Source organism: Quercus lobata, chromosome 11 (assembly GCF_001633185.2).
Source record: "Quercus lobata isolate SW786 chromosome 11, ValleyOak3.0 Primary Assembly, whole genome shotgun sequence".
Lineage (NCBI taxonomy): Eukaryota > Viridiplantae > Streptophyta > Magnoliopsida > Fagales > Fagaceae > Quercus > Quercus lobata.
The window spans coordinates 48363403-48388986 of record NC_044914.1 but is presented as its reverse complement, the minus strand read 5'-3'; the positions used below and the strand labels follow the sequence as shown (position 1 = coordinate 48388986).

General features: G+C 36.0%; 2 protein-coding genes across 2 annotated transcripts in view; both read left to right on the top strand.

The window, feature by feature from the left end:
- Positions 1-12807: 12807 nt before the first annotated feature.
- LOC115967029 lies at positions 12808-13413 on the top strand. Its single transcript, XM_031086134.1, has one exon. The coding sequence runs from the start codon at positions 12808-12810 to the stop codon at positions 13411-13413; it is 606 nt and encodes a 201-aa protein (XP_030941994.1).
- Positions 13414-20802: 7389 nt separating this feature from the next.
- The window catches only part of LOC115967028 (wall-associated receptor kinase 5-like), an 8028-nt gene continuing 3246 nt past the window's right edge, over positions 20803-25584 (top strand). Inside the window, exon 1 of the mRNA XM_031086133.1 lies at positions 20803-21283. Coding sequence (XP_030941993.1) covers positions 20803-21283 — 481 coding nt within the window. The remainder of the gene's footprint in view (positions 21284-25584) is intronic.

The window sequence follows — 25584 nt, the reverse complement described above, 5'->3', positions numbered from 1 at the left end:
ACACCTCTAGTGGTTTCATTACCATTGTGTGATCCTTGACTCCCTTTTGAGATGGATCGATCTCAATCTCTAAATACACCTCCATATTTTGATGGTAGTAATTATACTTTTTGGAAGGTTCGCATGAGAGTTTTTCTGTATTCTATTGATGAATCTGTTTGGGATGTTGTTGAGATAGGTTGGACCAGGCCTGAGGAAGCCAAATCCACTTGGGATAAGGCAGCACTTGCCGCATCTAATGCTAACAGTAAAGCACTCAATGCTATTTTCTGTGGTGTGTCCCCAGATGAATTTAACAGGATCTCTCACATTACCGTTGCTAAAGAAGCATGAGAGATATTGGAGACCACTTACGAAGGCACGAAAAAGGTAAAAGACACCAAGCTGCAAATGCTAACCACTCGGTTTGAGGAGTTGAAAATGAGTGAGGATGAGTCCTTTGACTCTTTCTATAGCAAGCTGAATGAGGTGATTGTAAGCAAGTTCAATTTAGGAGAGAAAACGGAGGACTCTAAAATTGTAAGGAAGATCCTTCGTTCATTGCTGGAAAGTTTTCGTGCTAAAGTGACAGTGATTGAAGAGAGCAAGGACCTTGATGACATCAAAGTCCAGGAGCTGGTTGGTTCTCTTCAGACCTATGAGATGTCGCTGCCCAATCAACGGAAGAGTAAATCTCTTGCTCTTAAAACCATTAGTGAGAAGGTGGAGGATCATGACTCATCGGGAGAAGATGTGGTTGACAAAGATGTTGCTTACCTTGTAAAAAATTTCAGAAAATTCTTGAAATTCAAAAATAATGGCAAATTTGGTGAGAAAGGAAAATTCCAAAGTTCAGGAAGGGAGAAAAGGGAATTCAAAAAGAAAGATGAAAAAGAATCTCAACCTACACAAGGTGTCACTTGTTTTGAATGTAACGGGCATGGACACTTTAAGAAAGAATGTCCGAATTATTTAAAATCAAAAGGCAAAGTGTATGCCACGATATTGAGTGACTCGGATTCATCCGACTCAGAATCTGAAGAAAGCTGTGATGGAGAGGGGAACTACTCAACTTTTATGACTATTGCTCATGTTGAGTCTTCAGACGAGTTGAATCTGCTTGTACGAGACCTTGGAGAACATAGTGATGAAGAATCAATAGGAATTGTTGAAGAATCAGATGCTGAAGAAGATGAAAGCATAACCAACCTTCAAGAGAATTATAACTCACTCCTGGAGAAGTCGGGTGAGTACACAAGGGTGGGCAAGGCAGCTGTGAGAAAAATGAAGAAGGCAGAGGAGGATTATAAAAGTCTCCTAATCCGATATAGGGAGGCCAAATGTGAGATAAAAACACTGAATGGTGAGCTGTCAGAAGTTTACACAAATGTGAGATTTCTTAAGCAAGAGGTTGTGCAAGCAAATGCCAAAATTGAGAGGGTCACCACCAAGAAACTAGATGATGTTATTTTATCGCAAAAGTACTTTTCAAACAAATCCGAATTGGGATATACCAGAGGAAGTAGCTCATCTGGAAATGTCACTAAAGAAGTAAAGTTTATAAAGGCCAAAGAATCAGCTGATGTTGGTCCTACTGCTGAGAAGCCCAAGATAGAGGAGAAGAGAAATGTGGGGAACGAACGGTTGTTGAATTCCCGTAATCAATCTGTGGGCAGGTCTGAATCTCGTGCCAAGTCTCGTCCACGACCACAAAGAGGTCCTAGATCAACTTATGTGTGTCATCATTGCGGACTTCAAGGGCATACTTGACCAAATTGCCAAAAGCTGAGAGTAAATAATAGTGCAACTCCTCAAAGGTCACGAGGACCTAGAAATGATAGAAGAAATTGGGCAGGTGAACAATCGAGAGATCAAAATGGTGATCCCGGAATGATGAACGTGATGAAGATGATTGGTGCATTCACCAACTGCTTGGAAAGCTTCTCACGAAGGTTTGAAAGCCCTAACTCCAATACCCAATCCTATAAGGAAATCACCCCAAACGCAAGTGACGTGTGGGTGAAAAAGGGTACTCATGCATTAATACTTCCTATGCTTTGTGACAATGGTTGATTGATTGCTTGTTGCTTATGTTGATGGTTGTGTGTTTGTCTATTTGTGCATATTTTTTGTTTTTGTTTTTTGTTTTTGATCAATCCTTTTCTTCTTGTGTCAAAAATCCAAAAATTACATAAAAATCAGAAAATCAAAAAGTTTGATTGACATTGTTGAGTTTATGTCTAAAAACTTGTTTTGCCTTGTACCTTTGTGCTAATGGCTTTGTGCATTTTCGAGCATAGCTTGTTTCATTGCACTCATATCACTGTGGGAGAAATCTTGAAATTTATGTGATTGTTGTAAATAGATTTTCAAACTTGTCATGAATGATTAGTGAATGATTATGATGATCTTGAGACATGCATAGACTTGTGTCTATATATCTTCCCACTCTTTATTTTTTGCTAAAAAGAGCTCACCAAATGTAAATCTCCAAATGAAAAGAGATATTGAACTGTAAAAGCCTGTCGCACATTCTAGTATTTGACTAGGAAAAAGGGTAAGCGACCTAAAATTCAAGTGAATGTTTATTCAAAAAGCCAAAGGCTATCTCATCAAGGTGAAATATCTAATATCACTCTCACAATGATAGGTGATTGTCTCAAAAAGGACCAAAAAGATCAAATGTTATAATTGAAAGTGGAGTCAAATGTAAAGCTCCAAGATACGTTATCAAGTTTTATGGGAGGTCATATATACATATTTCTATAATTGAGATAGTTCACATGATCTAGTGCTAATTGTGTATGCCTTGGTTGAATTGATCATTGAAGTCTCACATTAGACTAAGGACTATCTCATTGTTGATATCTACACACAACACACAAGTTTATGTTTGATAAATGTCATAATCATTTGTGTGATTGTACTTGATGAAATGTGTTTTCACATGCTCAATCTTTGTTAATTCAAGCACAAAAAGATTTTTCAGAGTTTTAGGTGTTTTTGGAAAGTATTTTGTTCTCAAAATTTGAAAATTTCAAAAATTCAGTTTTGCCCTATTTTGGCGACTCAGTCGCGGGTTATTCAAGTCGCGAGCCTCAGTCACGTGCTCGCGGGTCATTTTTGGTGACTTGTTCGCGAGTGGAAGGTCCAGTCGTGAGGGTTACTCAAAGATTTTCGCGGCTCAGCTCGCGACTCTCTCGAGGGTAGACCTTCCAGTCGCGAAAAACACTTAGAAAAATTTTTCAAATTTTTGTCTTTGAGTGTTTTGGCGGCTTGAATTGGCGACTTTGTGGCGACTCACTTCAGTTGCGAAAAATGCGTGTTTGGCAAAAATAGGGGTAGTTTTTAAATCTTTTTTAGTTTTCCCTCGAACTTTTGTGACTGTTCATCTTCTTTCTCAACTGTCTCCTTCCCAAACACTCCGTGCACCCATTTGTCAAACTCCATTGTTGCCTCTTTTCAGCTCAAAAATCTTCAAGTAACAGGAATGAGTTTTCTGTTTTGAACTCTATTTTACTTGTTTTTGTGTTTTTCCCTCTGGATTGTTCGCATTTGTTTAAGATTTTGAGATGGGTTTGTGTTTCGTCAGTTACTCTTTGTCCATGCTTAGCCTGTGAAAACTATTGATTTAGTTTGAGCTTAATTTTGTTGTTGGTTTTGTTCTTCATCATGTGCTTAACTAGGGTTTGTTTATTGGTAACTCATCTTGTCTAATCTTATGTTGTTATGTTGTTTCATAATGTTCCTATTTTGAATGTGTGGTTCACTGTGCTGAATGTGCCAGTTCTATTGTGTGCATTTATTGGGAGCATCTGTGAGTCTTACTATACTGATTATGAGTCATGTCATTCTCATCACATTGTCTTTAGGATATTTTCTATCTCTGTTGCTTTAATTCCCCCCTGCATTCTCCCTGTTGTTCTTGTGTTTCCTCTTTTAGGCTTGTTCATCCATGTGGTTGATCTAAGTAGCATAATGTTTAAGTGTTCAAGTTCATCTGTGTGGCTGCAATTTCTTTGTTAATTACATGGTACTGATTAGTTCTACACATTTATTGTTCTATGTTGTTGTGGCCTTTTCTGATTGCTCACAGATGGCACCTTCATCCCTAAAGAAGAAAACACCTGCAAAGAAGGCAGATAAGAGAATGAAAATGGACCCTAATTTGTTCAGGTCCGTTTCTCACTTTGAGAGATACAAGGACTTCTTCTTGAAAGCAGGAATTATTCAAGAAAGATTTGTAGATTTGGAGGATTTAAGAAACACCTTTATCCTCAGCTGTTTTGAAGGGAGAGGATGGGAAAAACTTCTGAGTGATCTCCCTGTAGTGTGTGAACCCCTGATTAGGGAGTTTTATTCACATGCTGTGATAAGGGAGGATGATTTAAGCTGCTGGGTTAGAGGTAAAGAATTCACTTTGGATGCACATGACATTGATGATGTGCTAAGGCTTGAAGGATTAGAAGATCAAGAGTTTTTCAATTACAAAGATAGGATTGTGTCTATTGAAACTGTTCAACAAAAGATAGGTGGACAAAGAGAAGGGAAATGTCTGAATACCACAGTTTTTCCAGTGGACATGAGGTGTCTAACAATAATCATGATGTTTAACCTATATCCCATAAAGAAGTTGACTACAATCAACTGTGCAAGAGCAATCTTTCTGATGGATCTCAAAGAAAAGACATTCATTAACATCAGTTCCCACATATATGACACTATTGTGGATGAGACTAGAACAACTTCTAGGCCAAAACTGATCTTTCCTAGTTTGCTGATGAGGATCTTTAGAAAGAAGGGTGTTCCAATCCCTCAAGACATCAGTCTCATGTCCACACCCTCTGCAATTAACAAGCTTACCTGCAAAAGGATAAGTGTTCGGCTTCCAGGTGAAGAAGATGAAGGTGATGAAGGAGAGGGTATCTCAATGGAGACTGAGGCGAAGGCAGTAGGGCATGCATCAACCTCAACACCCAAGAGGAGTGGCAAAAGGACTAGAGCATCAACTTCTTCAGATACACCTCCAGATGCTTTTCAAGTCATTCTGGAATGACTTGATGGGATCAGAGGAGTCCAGACTTAGCACTCTGAGAGGATGAGAGCCATGCAGGACCAGATTGATATTTTGTCTGCAAAACTTGACAGCTTCACCACCCAGCATGGACAGTGACCCTTTGGCCATTCCGGTCAAAAAGGGGGAGAAATACCAATGTTCTTTCTGTCGTTGATGAGATTGTTGATGAGAAGCAAAAAAGCAGCTCTTAAGGGAGAGTAATGTGTTGAGGGGGAGTTGTCAAAATCAGAGACATTGTTTATATATGCTTATGTTTTGGGTATTTAATGTTTACATGGGTTTGATACACTGTGGTTTTTGGTGTATTCTTGTTTCTAACTCATAACTTATAATCTTGATTTAATCTTTTATATACATTTCTGATGTTATTCAGAATATATTGTGTTTTGTACCCATGTGCTTATGTAAGCTTTTAGGGTTAATGTTTTTATGCATAATTTGTAGGTTTTATGGTTTGTACCTTGCTTATTGCAGCCTTTTATGCTATGTTGAAATCAGTACTTTAATCTAAATGTCTTGCATTTTGTTTTAAGTACTGTCACTCTTGTGCCCTTGTAGGATTGTTCCTAGATGCATATACTTAGTGTATTATGCATTGGTTGAGTGTTGAGCATACAAGTATCTTGCTTTGTTCTTATTAACTTGTATGTTCAAGTGTTCATTCCAAGTGTGAATGAGCAGTGTAATCACTACCTTGTGGTGATTACTTGGTTGATCAAGTCATGATTTGAATCTTCACTTCATCTTTGCTTGATCACCTTTAGCTTGTTTCATATGCATTTCATGCTTTTCTGCATACAATGATCATGGTGTAATGTTGTGTTTCAGGAGTTTCATGATCTTATGTTTCAAGTGCTACACAGCTTCTAGAGTTAGGTGTGAGTGAGTTTTGTTCAATTGTTTCCAACTCACATGTTAAGTCTAGAGTCTGTTTTAGGGTTTTGTCACGGAATAGCCAAAGGGGGAGATTGTAAGGTTGAATTTAATCAACCATTTTATTGGCTTTATTTCATGCCAAATTTGCTTGTATTTCAGCATTTAGTAACCCTGTATTTAGGTGGGTTTGTTGTAAGGATAGTGAGTGAGATAGAGTGTTGATTGCTCAAAAGTGTGCAAGAAAACAGAGACTCGCGGCTTGCTCTCGCGGGTAGCTCGCGGCTTCAAGTCGCCAAACGCAGCACACATGCCAAGTGTGCCAGAAGGTGAACAGTCATGCTAGCTAGAGCACTACAGGACAAAACAGGACAACTGGGCATACGGTTATCTCGCGACTGGGTCTTACGACTTAGTCAAGTCGCGAGGTCAAGCCGCGAGCCACCCCTATTTTGTAAAACCTGACGTTTCACATTCCTCTCTCACTCCAGTATAAATACCCCTTATACCCACAAATGTATGAGAGTTTCCAAAGAGAATTTTGAGAGAGAAACCCTAAAGAAAAACAAGATTGATTCACCAACATTCTATACATTAGAGTCTCTTCAAATTCCTCAACTCTCTTCCTCTCCATTGTCAAATCCTTGAGAGGTATTTTACCAAAACTTTGTTCTCACCATATTCATCACTGTGAGGGGGTTGTTTGGTTTGCTGGGAAACAGTTAGGAAGGAACCAATCTACATTGGTTGGTGCTATGGTCTAGTAGCAGAATCCGGGAAGTTAGAAAAGAAAAAGGTTCGGCGCAACCTCGTTGGAGCAAGAAGCTTGGAGGGCTTAGGTGCACTGGGTAGATTAGGCTTGGAGGGTCTACTGCTGTCCTTGCATCCCAATTACATTTTCTAGTGGATTGTTTACCGCTTGGAGGGCGGCAGAGATGTTTTACGCTGAGAGCTTCGGTTTCCTCTTCGATAACACATTGCGTGTTATCTTTGTGTTTGTATTTTCCTTCCCTTTTATCTTTGCCTTTTATTATCTGCTGTGGGTTGTGATTTTAATTTGGCTTAGATAGTTTATCCAATTCCATATTATAGCTTATGTTCATTTTTCGCACACTAGTTGTTTGACATAAAGCTTGAATTGGTTAATTTGTAAATTGGGGGTCTAAACGTTCAAGGGTGTTTATACACATATTTGAACTTTCACAAAACATGACATTTTACCAAACAAAATGTTTCGTGAGTATTTTGCGGGTAGGTCTTTCCTGCGTGACACTCACGAAATCCTCCAAGTTGGCATGACTCTTCACCTTCCAGTCATGTGCTCTACACGTGGCTCTTTCGTGGGTAAGCTTCTCGTGAGGCACTTGCAAACTCCACTTGTTCATTCTTTTAAGCTTGAGTCTTCACACTCTCTCACACTTATCCCTTACAATTAAAAACCTAAATAAATACAGGGAAATATTGTAGATACTCGATTTTGCACCTATGATTTAATCGAAGAGAATGACTAGAGTGAACATCCATGTACCCCAAAAATCATGATTGCATTATATGCATTAATTCATTCATTGTATATCATAAAAATGATCTTGAGATTCTAACGGTCCCGACAGTATGTTCGATTTCCAAATCAGACCATTGGATCAAAAGATATCACATAATCAAGTTTGCACGGTTAGCATGCATTGTGTCTAAGTAGAGTCGACCATGCATGATTAATTTAAATTAATTCTGATTAATTAAAAAAATTAAAATTAATTAAATAATTTTGTAATTGGTTGATAATTAGTGTCTAAAATAGGATTACTTGCATAGGATTAAAGGGGATACTTGGATAATAATAAAATTATGGATAATCTGAACTTTATCAAGATTTATTTTAGAGTATTTATCTACAAGATAATTGTTGCTGAAGAGACTCGAATTATCCAGAAAAGAGATAAAATAACTCAGAATACGGATTGAAAACACGTCTAAGTGCAAGGCTCGGCTCAAGAAAACCTAAAAAAGGAGTCCAAAATGCACCCGAACACGAAAGTGCCGATCAGCACCCAAGAGTACCATTCAGCACTTTTGGAGTGCCGATTGGCACTTTCAAAGTGCCAAATGGCACCCTTTTGTGCTTTGGCCCAACTCTGTTCGAGTGATGATATGGCACATCATTTTCGACTTTTTCGTAGAAAGACGCATCTCGATTCGCATTCTACTCATCGTTGCTTATTTTTTGAGATCCAGCCTCTATAAATAGAGATTGGATCTCAAAATTTAGCACATTCCTTTTACGATTTGAGAAAGAAATTTTCCCTTACAATCAAAATTCTCATATTTTTGATCCCCCTCTCTGATATTCTCTCAAGCTAGGGTTTTAAGGTTTCAAAGATAATTGCATAAATTTCTTTGAACCCTAAAATATCCTCTCAAGAAGAAGAGTGCTTCATGCAAGAGGTTGTTTCTTGTTACCCCTTTTTCTTTTCTTATATTTCTCTTGTAGTGATAATGCATGTTTATATATTTATTTTAGTGTAGTTCTTTCAAATATCCATAACATGAATTGTTAATTTATATTGATAAAGCATGTTCTTAATTCTTTTATTATTGTTGTGATCTCTTTCATAGTTTCAAAAATCTGCATGTTATCAATTTTGTTTCTCAAAATAAAAACGGATCTGCATCTTCCTTAGATGCAGATCTAAATTTTTCTTAAATAAAAACGGATCTGCATCTTCATTAGATGCAGATTTGAATTTTTCTCAAAATAAAAATGGATCAGCATCTTCCTTAGGTGCAAATCTGAATTTTTCTTAAATAAAAACGGATCTGCATCTTCCTTAGATGCATATTTGAATTTTTCTCAAAATAAAAACTGATTTGCATCTTCATTAGATGTAGATTTGAATTTTTCTCAAATCAAAAAAATGGTTTGCATCTTCATTAGATGCAAATCAGAATTTTTTTAAATAAAAACTGATTTGTATCTTCTTTAGATACAGATCTGATTTCTTTTAATAAAGCAGATTTTGAAATAAAGAAAAAATGTCATGAATGTTTGTGTTGGTTGTGTTTGTTTTATTTAATACATGTAGCATAAATTTATTTCATGAATGAAATTCTCTTTTCAAGAAATCTTTTTCACATTTTTTGCATCTACAAAAACGAATTTGATTTTTTTTAATAAACAAATATGATTTTTTATTTTTTATTTTTACAAAACAAATCTGATCTTTTACAAATCAAAAACCATTTGTTTTTTAGTTTTCAAAAACAGATTTGACCTTTTTTCTAAACCAAAATCAAAAATTTTTTTTTTACTCACAACAACAGATCTGAATTTTTTAAAACAAAGAAGAGGATGCATTCATAAATAAACTTGTGTGATTTAGTTTTGTTCATATGTGCAACATGCCATTCATAGCAAGCATAAAAGGGGTACATAGGTCATGAGAGTCTAGAAGACTAGACTCTGTCTGGGCGAAATGGGTGTCTAACACCTTCCCATTCTGTAACCTAGCTTTCGAATTTAGTGTCTTTGGATAGGTAGACCTAGGTCTTATCTTTGTTTTATTTTTGGTAGTTTGTAAATAGGACAAAAAGTCATGTAATTATTTGGTAGATTGTAATTAGGACAAAAGGCCATGTAATTTTCAATTTTTCAAATATATATTTTTGTTTACTTAATCAATGAAAGGAAACAATTCAGTCATGTACTTTGTATTTAATTTTTTTTCTTATTTTTTTTGTAAAAAAAAAATAAGTGGCGACTCCGCACTACTTACCCAACAAGAGAGGTTCCCTAAAAGTACTCAAATCTCTTTTTTGAGAGCACCCTCCTAATTTTTGGTGGTCTCTAACAGTGGCGACTCCGCTGGGGATGTCGAGGGCTAAGCTTTGTGTTAGACTTAAGTGATCAAATATGTACCCTTGTTTTACATGGTCTTGCATGATATTGTTGTTTGTTTATTTATTTATGTTTGTTGAGATGTTGTATGATACTTTGTTGCATGATATTTTGTTGTGTGTATTGTTTGTTAAAAGCTTTCCCTAACAGTCATAGTGTGTGCCATCAAAACAAATATGTATACACCCTTTTCAACAACATGTGGTGGTAGTAACCATGGATCACTGGTCTTCATTAGATTCGGGTACCCAGTGGTGAACTCACCAACCCATAGCCTAAAGTCACTAGATCATTTCCTGTTGACTGTAAAGGACAGACCATGCTGTTTGGACCAATGCAATGTTCATTACATTACAAGTTGGGAGGTATAACGTCCTAGCTATGGGAAACAATGAAACAACAAACCCACCCTACAACGTAATGACTTAGAACCTACCATTAGGTCAGTCTCCGGTTAAAATTGCATTGTATGTTGTGTGTGTTTGTTTGGATGATTGATTGATGTGGATGGGGACTTGGCTTTGATTAACCCGACCAAGCCTGTTATTAGGGGAGAATTTGGTCAAGATCTGAAGGAAGGCTGCAAAGAGAACCTAAGGCCGACACTCAAGCCAGTAGCTCCAGTTCCAAGCACATCACTCCCATTACGGTATTGAATCCCATAAGCATAGAAAATACTCCGCTGCTGCAACATCACAATCCCATATTCGACCTACAAGACACTTTAGACCCCAATCAAATCACCCAACATCCACAAATGGGGGTAGACATTTCAAACCCCAATCAAATTTCCAAGCACCTACATACAGGTGGAGACACTTCGAACCCCAATCAAATGGCCCAACATCCATAAATATGGGGAGTCACTTCAAACCCCAAGACACCAACCTAAATGACCCAACAAAAATTGCTCACATCACAAGAGGGGAGACACTTTAAATCCCCACATTTGGAGACTGAAAAGCCCACAGATATGGAGATTGATGATGAAGCCACAGATTATATGGATGAAGATCTCACAGTACTGATGCTGAGGGAAGAAGGAACTTACTAGGAGCCACCTGCCATCGTTGAAGCCACTACTAAGTTGAAGAATTGGGCATGGGAGGCAACCACCCACCTTATGGAGGACTCTATGAAGAAGATCAAGACCGTCAAGTCAGTCACTCTTGCCAAAAAGATTAAGACCATCGAGCCAATTACCCCTGCAAAAGAACACTGTTTCTGTCCCCATTAAGTCTATTTATGCTAATATTTCTATTCCTGTTAAGTCTATTTGTGATAGTTTTCCAATATAGTCTGATTTAGTTAAGTCTATTGAGTCCGTTAAGTTTATTGAGAACTCTTTTCCTTATAATATGATTTCTGATTCTGCTTATTTGTTGGCTTTGAATGTTTTTATTTCTGAAATTGGTAAAGAAACTCTTAATATTAAGGAATTAAAACATGGACACCTAGAACCCATAAAAGAATAAACCTAACCCATTAACTTGGGAACTGATGATGAACCTAAAATGATACAAGTGGGCAATACCCTAACCACTTTTGAGAAAAATGCATTAGTGGCACTGTTGACAAAATTCAAAGAGGCCCTTGCATGGTCATACGAAGACATGCCTAGGATTGATACAGATATAGTACAACATTGCAATTCAACAAATCCAACCATGAAGCCGGTCAAGCGGAAGTTGAGAAGAATGAAGCTAGAATGGACTCTTAAGATCAAGGAAGAAGTTGAGAAACAGTACAATGCAGGATTCCTGAGGGTGGTCAACTATCCGGAGTGGTTAGCTAATATGGTTCTAGTACCAAAGAAGGATGGGAAGGTCAGAATCTGTGTAGATTTTCGAGATATGAATAAGGCCAGCCCAAAAGATGACTTTCCATTGCCTCACATAGACATCCTGGTTAACAATACAGTAGGTCATGCTTTGCTATCATTCATGGACGGATTTTCAAGATACAATCAGATTAAGATGGTTCTAGAAGATATGGAGAAAACCTCCTTTATTACTCCATGGGGGACATATTGTTACAAGGTCATGTCATTTGGCCTTAAAAATGCTGGTGCTACTTACCAATGTGCTGCAACCACTTTGTTGCATGACTTGATCCACAATGAAGTAGAGGTTTATGTTGATGATATGATAGTCAAGTTCAAAGACCGTGAAGGACATACGCCAACTTTACGAAAGTTCTTTGAAAGGATCTGGTTCTACAAGTTGCAGTTGAATCCAAAGAAGTGTACTTTTGGGGTCATATCAAGAAAGCTGTTAAGGTTTATTATAAGCCAGAGGGGAATTGAAGTTGATCTAGACAAAATCAAGGCAATAGTAGAGATGAAACCTCCAAAAACTAAAAAGGAGATCTAAGGATTTCTAGGGAGGATACAGTACATCAGCAGGTTCATAGCTCAACTCACCATGACATGTGAACCAATCTTCCGACTACTTAAGAAGGAGGTCCCTACAATATGGAATGAACAATGCCAAGAAGCCTTTGAAAAGATCAAGAATTATTTGATAAAGCCACCAATACTCATCCCACCGGTACCTGAAAAGCCATTGTTGTTGTATCTCACTACTACAGATACAGCAATGGGGCCTTACTTGCTCAATACCTTGAGAAGACTAGAAAGGAGAATGCAATCTACTACATCAGCAAGAAGATGTTGCCTTATGAAGAAAAGTATTCACCATTAGAGAAGACATGCGTAGCACTTGTATGGGCTACCCGCAAACTTAGATATTATATGCTTGCTTACAAGGTTTTGTTGATTGCAAGAATGGATCCTTTGAAGTACTTAGTGGAAAAACTTGTGCAAGATGGGAAGACAACTAAATGGGTGTTGCTTTTGTCAGAATTTGACATTAAGTATGTGACTTAGAAATCTGTGAAGGGGAGAGCAATTACTGACCACTTAGCCCACTGTTCACCAGAAGAAGCTGAAGAAATTCAATGAGACTTTCCGAATGAAGACATCATGGGGATTGAAGTAGAATCATGGAAGATGTATTTTGATGGAGCAACAATTCAAAATGGAAGTGGCATTGGAGTTCTCTTAATTTCTCCAAAAGGGACACACATTCCATTTTCTGGCAGACTCAACTTTCCTGCCACCAATAATGCCACTGAATATGAAGCTTGCATCATAGGGTTACGAGCAGGCCTAGGCTTGGGGGTGAAAGTGTTAGAGGTGTATGGTGACTCAGTTTTAATAATCTCCCAAATTCAGAATAAATTGAAGATCAAAGAAGAACGGCTAATGTCTTATCATGAATGTCTTCAGAATTGGACCTCAAAATTCAGCAAGATCCAATATCAATATGTGCCAAGAATGCAAAATCAGATTGTAGATGCTTTAGCAACCATGGCATCTATGATGGATGGGCCAAAAGAAGATGAAGCCAGACCAATAATGGTGGAACAAAAAGAGGAACTAGCTTATTGCATGACAATAAAAGAAGATGGGGGAAAGAATGAAGAAGGTGAATGGTATTTAGACATCCTACAGTACCTAAAGGATGGCATATACCAGAAATCTATAGACAAGAATGACCCAATTAACCATCCGGAGGTTTTCTACTAATTACATTATCTGTGGTGAAAGGCTTTACAGAAAATCATATGATGGAATTCATCTCCTTTATGTAACCACCAAGGAAGCATAGCAAATAATTGAAGAGGTTCATAAGTCAAGTTATGGGCCACATATGAATGCACACATGCTGTCAAGGAAGATAATGAGATAAGGCTATTATTGGACTACTATGGAAGCCGACTGTGCGGCTCATGTTCAAAAATACCATCAATGCCAAGTCCATGAAGATATGAAGCACATGTCACCCATGCCATTACATACCATGACATCACCTTGGCCATTCTCTACATGAGGGATAGACATTATTGGGAAAATTCACCCAACAACATCCAATGGCCATGAATTCATACTTATAGCCATTGATTACTTCACTAAATGGGTAGAAGCCGTCTCATACAAGGTTCTGAATTCAAAGAAAGTTTCCCAATCCATTCAATGGGCAGCATTTCAAAGGAGAAACAAAGAAGCTGCTACGACAATTCAAAATTCAACACCATAAGTCTTTGTTGACACCTTATTTTGCAACTTGCATTTAACTTCACATGGAGGGTAAAAGGGTAATTTCACATTGGAAATATACATTTTGATTTTGGTCATTAGATCCTTAATCTCATTTCACTAAAATGATCTTGATGTTGTAACGATCAAATCGACTGGTCATGAGCCGTAATCGGACCATCAGATTGAAAGTTATCATCAAATCAAGTTTTAATGGCTGAGATGCACTATCACAAATTGAGTCCGACTATATGTGACTATGAACAATTGATTTCAATTAGTTATAAGTATAATCAATTTGAGATCGATGATGTGTCATAATTTGATTGGTTAGGACTACATTTTATGGTAGGGTTGCACACATCTAATTAACTAGATAGTTAAACATTAATTATTCAATGAGTAATTTGTGCAATTATCTTTTAATTAGAGTAAATTTGGAACCAATTAAGTCTGAAATGGGAGTGATTGGAGCCATTTAATGTTAATTGGGAGCTAATTTGGGACCTATTAATGTTAATTGTGCTGAAACCATTTTCTAACAAATGACCTCTGCTCACTATTTCATCGATATCTCTCAGAATATTTTGAATTTGTGAATGAGGTTAATTTTCCCAGAAACTAGACATTCGGGACTTCAATTTTAGAATAAGAATGAGACAATTCCGATCAGAATTGAGGCTGATATGATTTTTCAAATTTGGCTCTATAGGCTGTTAGAGCCTGTTACAGCAGCTACGGAAAAACCGAACTTTGCTTGCTCTTCACTCTCATCAATCTCCACATTTAATGTACCAGATTTCCCCAAAGGCTAAAATGAGGTCTAGGTTCATGATTCTTTGTCAACCCTCATTAAATGGCCTTCCATTCATATTTCCTCCACCACTACTATATAAACCCCCCCTCTCCTTCATTCCAAGGCACACAAAAAATCCCCCTCTCTTCTCTTCTCTTCTCTTTTCTTTAGTTCTAGTGAAGTTAAGTAGCCTTGTCATATCTTGGTCTTCCTGAGACTCAAGATATTGAGTGAGACTCACTCTCCCTCTCCTAGTTCTTCTTTTCCTCCACCCTTAGAACCTCCATCAAGAGTCCCCTCCTCCACCATATGGATCTTGCATGAAGGTATAATTCATTTCCCTAACTATTTGTTTACGTTGCCATGATGAGAAGTTAAGATTAAAGCATGATAATTCCCTTGAATATGTTTGAATGTTCTTAATTGTTCTTATGTGTTCTTCACATGTTCTTGGTTGTTCATCACATGTTCATGCATATCACCTAGATTTAATTTTAAATCCACATCAAAAATATGAAAAACATGTTTATTTAATAATTCTTTCAAATCCTTGAATCTAGGTTATCATCATTCACACACATTTACTAGAATTTATTTTTCAATCCAAATGCAATGCTTAATAAATTGAATTAGGGTTTATCACATGCACACACTTTAAATTCAACATGCAAATTGATTGATAATATATTGAATGATGTGATATGAATGTTGGCCATCAAAGTCTAGAAGACCAGTTTCACCGGGCAAGGTGGGTGCCTAACACCTTCCTACCTTGTAACGTAGCCTCCGAGCTTAGATCAAGGGTTAGTAGATCAAATGCGTATCCATGTAATTTTCGATTTTTAAATTGTAACTAGAAAACAAAGCCATGTACTTTGTCTTAAATTGTATCTAGGATCAAAGCCATGTAATTTTCCTATGATCAATGTAAATTCAATTTCAAATTAATAAAATGAGGAATTTTTCAATTATGGTTTTCTTATTTTTCCAATAATTAAATAAGTGGCGACTCCATTGTAACACTCTTAATCTAAAGAGAAAAATATAACTAGTCGAACCTCTATTTTGAGAGGTAATAACACGACTCCACCCATTCACGTGAGTTTGGCCCAACATTCCTATAAAAAGAGGGCCGGGGGCATGGTCTCTCACAAAGCACACTACATCCCCAAAATATTCATAATCCAACTTCATTCTACCATCTGCCCAAAAAATATTTGTAATTAGATCATCAAGGTCAACTCGAATTGCATAAGAAAGATTCTGGTCTTCAGATTGCATTCTTTGAAGATATTCAAGTAGGCCTCATGTATCCCCGCTTTTCATCTCATCTGTTCATCTTGTATGCAAATAATAATTATAATCCTCAGGAATGAAGCCAAGATTGTCAAGTCCACCTACACTTCTGGCCATTAGTCCTACACTTGCTCTTGGTGCAATTTCATAACTGTCTACTAATTTAGTTTCAACTGCTTGGGTTGGATTAATGGATCTTTGAGATCTAAGGAATATACACTTACGAGGAGAAGCTGAGACATGTGTCTGCTCTAACACAAATTTTAACACACAATATTTTTCACTACATCTACAGCTAATTTTCATATCTACCAAGCAACCACATCTTGTTTCTGGATGATGGCATTTCACATTATCATCTCTTTTGTAATTCCCTTGTATTCGCAAGAACAACAAAAAACTCTATCTAATCATTTACGTGAACCATCTTTATCACCCTTGTGGCCCTTATTTCGCCTAATACTAAATCTAACTACACGCGCGTAACTATTATAGAAATCATTTGCATCTTGCTTAGTTTCAAACTCCATTCCTAATTTCAGAATCACTTCTTCTTCTTCTATGTTAGCATGAATTTTATCATTGCTAGTTATTGATATAGGTTCTAGTTGTTCAACTGTCACAGGTGAATCCTCATCTTCAAAATTCAATTTTCGAACTGATTGACTATCACTCTTAGTATGCTAATTGCTATCACTCATGACCTTAATACAAAACAAAAACAACATAGTTATCTTTTTAATAAACAACATATATATATATATATATATATATATTTAAACACTTTAGACACGTCAAGTGTATATAAGAAAGTTGTTATAAATCCTAATTCTTAAGATTAAAATAAATTTTAAAAAAAAAAATTTATTCACACTAAACAAAAAAGAGAGAACTTATTGTGTGACTGAGCAATACTTAAAAGGCGTTGAAGGTTGCTTTTTTCAAAAGTTAAAAACAAAACTGGAGCTATAGGACAAAAGGATTCTCTGTGGCAATGGACAATAAAACCAAAAACAAAAGGAATACGATGAGACAACAGAGGGAAGAAACAAAACAAAAACAAAAGTTGTGCAAGTGACAAAAATCAAAAGAGATAGAAACTAGGTTAACGTCAACATTAACGTTAAAGTTAAAATCCTAACGTTATCTCACTTAAAAGAAAAAGGCCAACTGTTCAAATTTTATTGGTGGAGCATGGAGTGGAGCACAATATATGAGATAGAAGATTTAGACTCAAAAGATTTAGACTTCGATATTTAATAGGATATGGACTACTATAGTGTCCAAATTAAAATTCACGACATTGGCTGCTAGATTTTTGCTGACTTCGATGTTGACTTTGGTCTTCTATGCAATTTCCATAGAAACATCAAGATTTTTTTTTTTTTTTTTTGGTTTATCATAAGTGTAATACCAGAAAAAAAAAATACTTAAAAGGTTAAGTATTTAAGTAAATCTTTTTGTGTGGTTAGTTTTATAATTAATATTACTAAGGGAGTTTTTAGAAAATAAGGTTAAAACCCTAGCTATATAGTATAAGCTAATTAAGCCAGCATATAATTACATATATTTTGAGAGAGAAGACTACTCCAAATATTCAAGTAGAGAAGGATTGGCGGCACACTTGAGGTAAGAGCCTAAGAAATTTCATCTTTCATCAAATCTAAGTTTTATATGAAATTAGAATATTTTTATGTGAGTATTTTTGGCCAATAATGAAACTATTTAAATATCCAATGAGTTTATGATGTAAACAAAGAAGGATTTGGATTTATATTTTCTGCGCCTTTGTGGCATTAAGTGTAAAAAGAAGCTGCAAATTTTTAGGCTTAATGGGTTCAGTTCTGCATAAGTTTACCAAATTGTGGTTTTGGTGAATATGAAAAGTCATGGTGTAGGCTTGTAGTCTCACAAGCCACAGAGAGAGAGAGAGAGAGAGAGAGAGAGAGAGAGAGAGAGAGAGAGAGAGAGAGAGAGAGAGAGAGAGAGAGAGAGAGAGATGGTGTATCCTATAAATGCCCATGTGCCTTACTTGTACTTGGTTTTTTCCTCATCTTCAAAGAGAATTAATGGTGGCAGGTGGTAGGAGATAAAAAAAGAAAAAGAAAAAATGAAAAAGAAGAAGAAAGGAACACCCGTATAAAAGAAGATGGGTCTAGGTGGTGGCCTTTACAAATTCACTTTGACCCTATATGTAATCTATAGGTCTTATCCTCAGGAACTATTAGTGGCAGAAAGTAAAGGAAATATATATTATGAATATGTGGATTTTTGGTGTGAGATAATAGCAGAAAATTATTGGATATTTTTAGCAATTTTTCTTTTAACTGGATATCGTTATAAGTTTTCTTGAATTATTTGATTATTGAGTAAATGGTACCTGAAAAATTGTTTTAAATGGTATCTAAGGATTTTAGAGGAAGTGTTAGGGAGAAGTTCTTTTGTGGTGAGCTAGTTGAGGTAAGTAACCTTATCCTAATTGGTTTTATTTTGCCTATACTATTATATCTTAACTACTGAAAATTGTTTATAATTGTTACAATTTATTTCAATTATATTACTGATTTAAAGTAAAGAATAAATGATTATTACAAATATATTTGATTATTGAATCTATGATTTTATATATGTATTTGGATGATATATATTTTTGTTTGAACTCTGATTGATATATATCATTTTGGAAAATATGACTATGTTTTGACTCTAATACCTAGCCAATGGGGGTTATCCATTGGTACCAAAATTAGTTCTATAGGACATCACAATCCTATCATGTTTTTGGACCCAGCTAAAGGGAGATATACATTAACACATAACTAGTTTCTTCCAAATCTGATGCCTAGTCACAGGGATATAGTACTGTGACCATAGTCATAAATATATAAGATTGTTAAGAATGTGAATATATTTTGAATTTACAAATTATTTTAAGTCTAGGAAACATCTTTAGTTTTTTTTTTTTTTTTTTTTTTTGAAAACTCATAGTATATTATAACTTTTGACATATGTGAAAAATTTTGATCACATAAATCTATATTATTTTGTCAATCTATATACTTGTTTCAATTAGTTTGGTATTTGATTACTTATTGAGTTATCAACTCACTCCCCCCCCCCCCCCCCCTTTCTCCTTTCAGATTCTAATTAGGAAGAGTAGCATGTGTTTGGGCTTCTGTTGGGATGTGCGTATAAGTGAAGTTTAGGACTCATTAGAATAAGATTTGGACTTTTATGTTTAAAAATTGTTAGGTTCTAAAAGTTTAGAACAATTGGCAAATCGTGAACACACAAGAACATACAAGCTGCAGGAAAAAGATTTCATAATCTGTCTGGTTTGACCAATCGAAGAACAAGCTCGACTGATCGAAAGTCGTATTTGTAGAATTTTAATTAAGCCCAAACAGCAGTTTAAGCCCATTAAGGATTAGGGTTTCAGATCTACTTCTCCTAGTATATAAAGGAAACCCTAAGCACGTTTTTATAAGGCTTTTTAGAGAGAGAAGAGTGTGCCTCTTTTGTATTTAGGGTTTTGTACCTAAAAAGCTCTCTCATGTCTTCTACCAGTGTTATTCCTTGAAGAATCTCAAGATTTGGTATTGTAGAAGTTGCTGCCTTCTCTAGTCATCAAAGGTGCTGATGATCTAAACCTTCAAGGTTGGTCTTGGAGTCACAAATAGGAGAGTTTATGTTGCTAAACATTTGAGTGGGATCTCAAAGTCACAAACGTGGGTGTTTGTGTTTTGCAAAGGCCAAAGAAAGAAGTAGTCTGTGGACTCGGATCTATTATGGGGTCGTGGTAGTAAGTTTTCTACTTGAGGTAGTAATAGGATGTTAGTGGTCTAAGTCGCTATTGTACAAACTTCAATTCTTTTATAGTGGTTTTGCTTCTTACCTTAAGGATAGCTAGGTTAAATCCTCCCCAGGTTTTTACCGGTATGGTTTCCTAGGTCATCATATCTTTGTGTTCTTTATATTCCGCACTTTACATTGATATGATTATATGATTGTGTTAACCTAGATCTGAAATTTGGACTAAGTAATCACTTAGCTACTTAACTAGGTTAATCCAATTGTGTTTTAAGGGGTTTAAAAACAAACAAAAATTATTTTTTGTTCAAACTTTTAGTCTTAAAAGATTTAGTCTATTTTTCTTTGTGATGTTGGAAGATTATTATATAGTTGAACTTTTTGTACTTAATTGGATTTGATGTAATATGTCAATTGTTGAGGTTTATTAATGCTCTTTGAAGGTCTTGCATGCTTGTAAGGTGAAAATCTTACAAGTATGTGGTTATTGTTACGTGCTTAAACCTCTTGGTTGGTTTGGGGCATGACAATAAGAATTGACTTTGGTCTTCTATGCAATTTCCATAGAAATATCTAGATATTTTTTTGGCTGAGAGAGAGAGAGAGATGGGAATGACGATGGGAATGGTGTTTTTATTGTGGTCAATGAATGTATTTATAAAAGCAGTGGGTTTAGCAAACAGTTCATGTCGTGGAGTAGCAGTTTGTGGGATCGTTACAATTCCATACCCTTTTGGAATTGAACCTGGTTGCTATATTGAAGATTGGATTGCAATAGATTGCAAAAACACTCTTGGCTCTCCCAAGCCTTTCTTGAGAAGATTAGATCTGGAGGTGCTGGACCTTTCATTAGAGGGCACACTTCACGTCAAATTAATCCTATATCATGGTGGTGTCCTACTGGTAATAGCACAACAGTTGTGAGCTTAGCATTAAGTCCCTTTGTCTACTCAAAATTGAGAAACATATTCATTGCCATGAGTTGTGACAACTTGGCTTATCTTCTATCCAATGATAGCTCATTAGTTATTGGAGGGTGCATTTCCGTTTGTGAGGAAGACACCATAAAGACAAACGGCAGTAGTTGCAATGGCGTCGACTGTAGCCAAACCACAATCCCTTCAGATCTCGATGCGTTTACCATAAGGATACAGTCAATGAACGAACCAAGTCCTTTTGAAAGAACCAAAGATTGCAAGTATCTCCTTAGTAGATCAGAGTGGTTCGAGGAAAATTTAACAAACCACTTTGAAGTCCGAAAAATGTCTCACGTTCCTGTGGTATTAAATTGGGAAATAAATGCAAACTTATCTTTTCTTGTAATGGGAATTGATTCATCTCACTCAACCTGTCAGTTTGCAAATCGTTCTTCGTCATTGGGTAATATGAGTTCAACTTTTTCATGTTCTTGCGACTCCGGCTTTGAAGGAAATCCCTATCTTGTTGATGGATGTCAAGGTAAACTTCTCGCAGTCTATTAATTCTATTTATTAATAAATTAAATGTGTGTTTCATTTTCATAGACCAATAAAAATGATTAGATTAACTAATTTTGGAGCTAGGTTTGCAAAAGACACGTGTCTCAAACATACTAGTACAATTAGGCTTCTCCATGGGTCAGTCTACGTCGGATTTTTGCCCAATCTGGAACCAACTCGACCACATTGGGTGATAGGAAGTCTGACCTGCCGTCGACCACCAGAAAACATGGTTCGATTCTGTTTCGGATCGGTGGACAGCGTCAGTTTCGATCAAAACCAATGGAGCAGCAACAGTAGTGAGAATTGGTCGGATCTCAACGAGATCTCATTGAGATTTGGCTAGATCTTAACGGATCTCATTGAGAATAAAAAAATAATACCAAATCTTGACGGATCTCATCGACAGATCTCATTGGATATGCATCTAAGAGAGGCAAATCCTAGTTGGGTTGGTTGGATTCAGTTTTTCATGTGAAGATCCACCAACCGATCCACTAGTTTTGGATTCTAAAATTCAAAATCCACTGCCAATCAACGCCAGCGTTAGGTCGGGAGGTTTTCAATCCAAGTCAGGCAATTTGGGCAGGTGGGTACGGTGACGGGGCTGTGTAATAGTGTTTGTGCCAAATAGAGAACACAAGTGTGACCTATTAGAGCACTCACAATGGTGGTGCCAAAAAGCTAAAATGCTATTTTTAGCACCAAAAAAGTTTTTTTTTTTTTTTTTTTTCAATGCTGCAACGATGCTAAAGTAAAAAAATTTGGTATTTAAGTTATAGTAAGCTGCCAAAGATGACGGTTTATTGTAGCTACAATGTTATAAAAAAAAGGTTTTTATTTGTATCTTTTCTTATCTCTCTCTCTCTCTCTCTCTCTCTCTCTCTCTCTCTCTCTCTCTCTCTCTCTCTCTCTGAATTTATGGATTTTCTTCTTTCTTCTCTCCCTTAAACGAAGGATGAAGATGAAATGGGTTTGCGGCTAAGTCAACTCTATGTAAAGCTAGCGGCAGTGGGTTTGCTCAAAGTAGATTTGTGGTTGGGTTAGATTTGATGTGTTTTGGTTTTGGTTGGCTTTGGTTGTGGCAACGGTGGGTGAGCTATGGGTGTTTATGGCAGCAATGGTGGCTTGCAGGAGTGGTGGGTTGCTGGGTTTATGGCTGCGTGTGGTGGTTGTTGAGGTAGGTTTGTGGTGGTGGTGTTATTTTTTTGTGGTGGAATGGCTGGGGTTTTTGGGTTTGTTGGGTTATTTAGATGAGAGAGAGAGAGAGAGAGAGAGAGAGAGAGAGAGAGGTGTAGAAGAAGAATAAAAAAATGAATAAAAAATTAGTAAAGAAATAACATTTAAATGAAGTGGTAAAAAAACAAAAATAGAACCTTTGATGTTGGGTCTATTGTAAATTCAGGTTTTAAAATAGATAAAGAACTTTTTGAGTTGCTAAAAGCTAAATTTTTTAGCATCACCACTTATTTGATGTTGTCACAAAATTTGATTTATATTTTGAGTGAATCATAAAATTTTATTTTGGGTACAACAAAGTTTGTAGATATATTTTTATGTCACAAGTACGACATGTGTGACTATAAATGCTGGAAAAAAAAATGATATAGGTCTATGTGAAAGTGATGGTTTATCAATCAAAATAATTGCACATATTATTAAGTTGTAAAAAATATTGTGTTCTCCAAAAAAAATTATTTTGGTACATCATTTGTCGAAAATTATGTTTGATAATCTTAGGGGAAAAAAAGGAGTTTGACAAAGTATATTTATTTCTTTTACCTTGTTCCCGTTTGTTCTCTTCCTTTTTTTCTTTTTTTTTTTTTTTTTTTGGAAGCTTATCAAGCATCTTCAATTATAGAAAGTAGAGTAATGAAATAAGTAAACGAACATGCCTTATATCCTCTCAAGTCACAACCCTTTTTCCCCTCTTAATTTCCTCTTGAACTTTCAACTTAAGTAAACCCTCTCATGAATGAGAATAATGTGCATTTGACTATTACAAGTAAATTAAATTTTAAAGTAGGCTAAATTACAAACTGCCCTCCTAAAGTTTGGGGGTGTTTGGATTTTACATTCTAAAATTTTAGAATTTGGATTTTACCCTTTGAAATTTGTGAGTGTTTGAATTTTATACCTTGAAATTTTTGAATTTGGATTTTATTCTTTAAAGTTTAGGGGTGTTTGGATTTTTTACCTCCTAAAGTTTGGGGGTATTTGGATTTTACCCCTTGAAATTTTATTTCATTTGCAATTGTAGCACCTTCATCCATATTTTCTGTAAATGCCACATAAACTTATTTTCCGTAGTTCAACCCCTATAGGAGATTCGTGCAGTTAGACAATTATTTTAATTTTTACAAGGTTTTTGATATTATTTAAGTGGTGTGGCATAATTAATTGACATAGCAATATTTGATTGGATTAACTAATACAAGTTGAAAATTGAGGTGTCACTTAACAGACACATCATCATGAGTTTCATCGAAGGGAGTGCCAATCAAAGCAACACTCTGACATTAGGGGAGCGGATCAAAATTTTGAAACTTTAAGAGACAAAATCAAAAGACCTAAAAATTAAGTGGTCTTTTTTGCAATTTAGCCTGATCCTTTTTAAATAAGTTTTCATTTTGGTCCATATTGTCATTTTTTAAAGACAAAAGTTGCTAATATGGCTAACTAAATGCTTGCTTGCCACAACAACAGTCGATATCCTCCTAATTTCTTCTTCAGATATGTCATTCAAAATAGCATTTAAAACTCTACTATTAAAATTCGTAGCACTATTTTTCTCAAGTGTTCCATTTGATGGTTCCTCCTCAGGCTTTTGCCATCTGACCTCTATTGAGAAGCATACTTTTGAATCAAGAGACTTTAATAATGCCCTTATGTGCAACTTCCAGTATGACAACATGGGTCAATGATCACACAACAATGATTAAAACTTAATCAAAGTGTGTTTCCTCTGATATCACTTGTTGGATTATAAATTAACCCCAATTGAATTAATTAATTAATTACCCAAGTTAATAAATTAGTACAACTATCTCAAGGTCTAGCAATTTAAGTGATAGACACAACCATTTTGCCAATTCTAAGTTTCATGCAAGGAAAAAAAAAAAGGTTTTAACATAAGCAATATGGTTACACTGGGGAAAACCCTAACAAGAAAAACCCCAATGAGTGTTGGTCTAAAGGTAGCCATTAAACTTGAAGAACTCACTATAAACATTGAGGTTACATGTACAAGCTAGAAGATACCCAATCTTGAAATATCTACCTACAGTAGAACCTTTAGTAGCTCCAACCCATTGGACTACTCTTCCTAGTGAACTTCTTTGATGTGCATGGATCTCCAATTCATGACTGACTTCACACAATCAACCTTCTTGATTATTGAAAATGTGGGTGCAGATGTCTTCGCAACAAGAACATACTAAATGGTGAACCAAAAATCACTTGGTGCACAAGCTCGTAGAAACTTCTCAATCTGTATAGTTTTCTCTATATATGATGATGGCTTTAAATTAACCTAATTGTTGGGAAATTTAGACCCCGGTTGATAGAATTAACAAGTTTTAAACCCAAGTTGTTAATTAGATTTATTATGAATAAACCTTGTTAAAACAAACAAACAACAATATTGTTAGGTTCTAAAGACTTAGGATTTTATGTATTTAGAACTCTAATGTGTATTGTTGGCAAATCATGATCAAAACAAGATGTTTAGTGGTGTTTAGACTTGCTCAAAGTTAATTCATTTATGTAAAGTTGGAATAAGCTGATGCAGGAATCATTTATGCTTCTCAGCTTGGTTCGATCGATCGAACCTTAGGCTCAATCAATCGAAAATCGGGTCAGAGGCGTTTTTCTGCAAAATTCCAATTCAGCCCTAGTTTTGTTTTAAAACGTTTAGGGTTTTCTAATTTTCCTTAGGTATAAAAGGCAAACCCTAGCCACGTTTTAGTGTTGCTTATATTGCTGTTTGTGTAAATCTCTTGTGAGATCTATGAGGAGCTTTCCTTTACACAAACTTAGGATTATCAAGAAGGAGATTTCTTCAAGAAGCTTGATGATCATTCAGTTGCTGCCATAAGAACTTAAAGAAACACAAGCGGATGTGCTTGTACTAGCTGGAGAATCCAAGAAAGAAGGAGTCTGTGGTTTCGGAGCTTGCATGTGGTCGTGTCAGTAAGTTTCTACTGGTGGGTAGCAACAGGATGTTAGTGGTCTAAGTCCTGTTGAACAACTTCGATTCTTTCATAGTGTATTCAGGTTTAC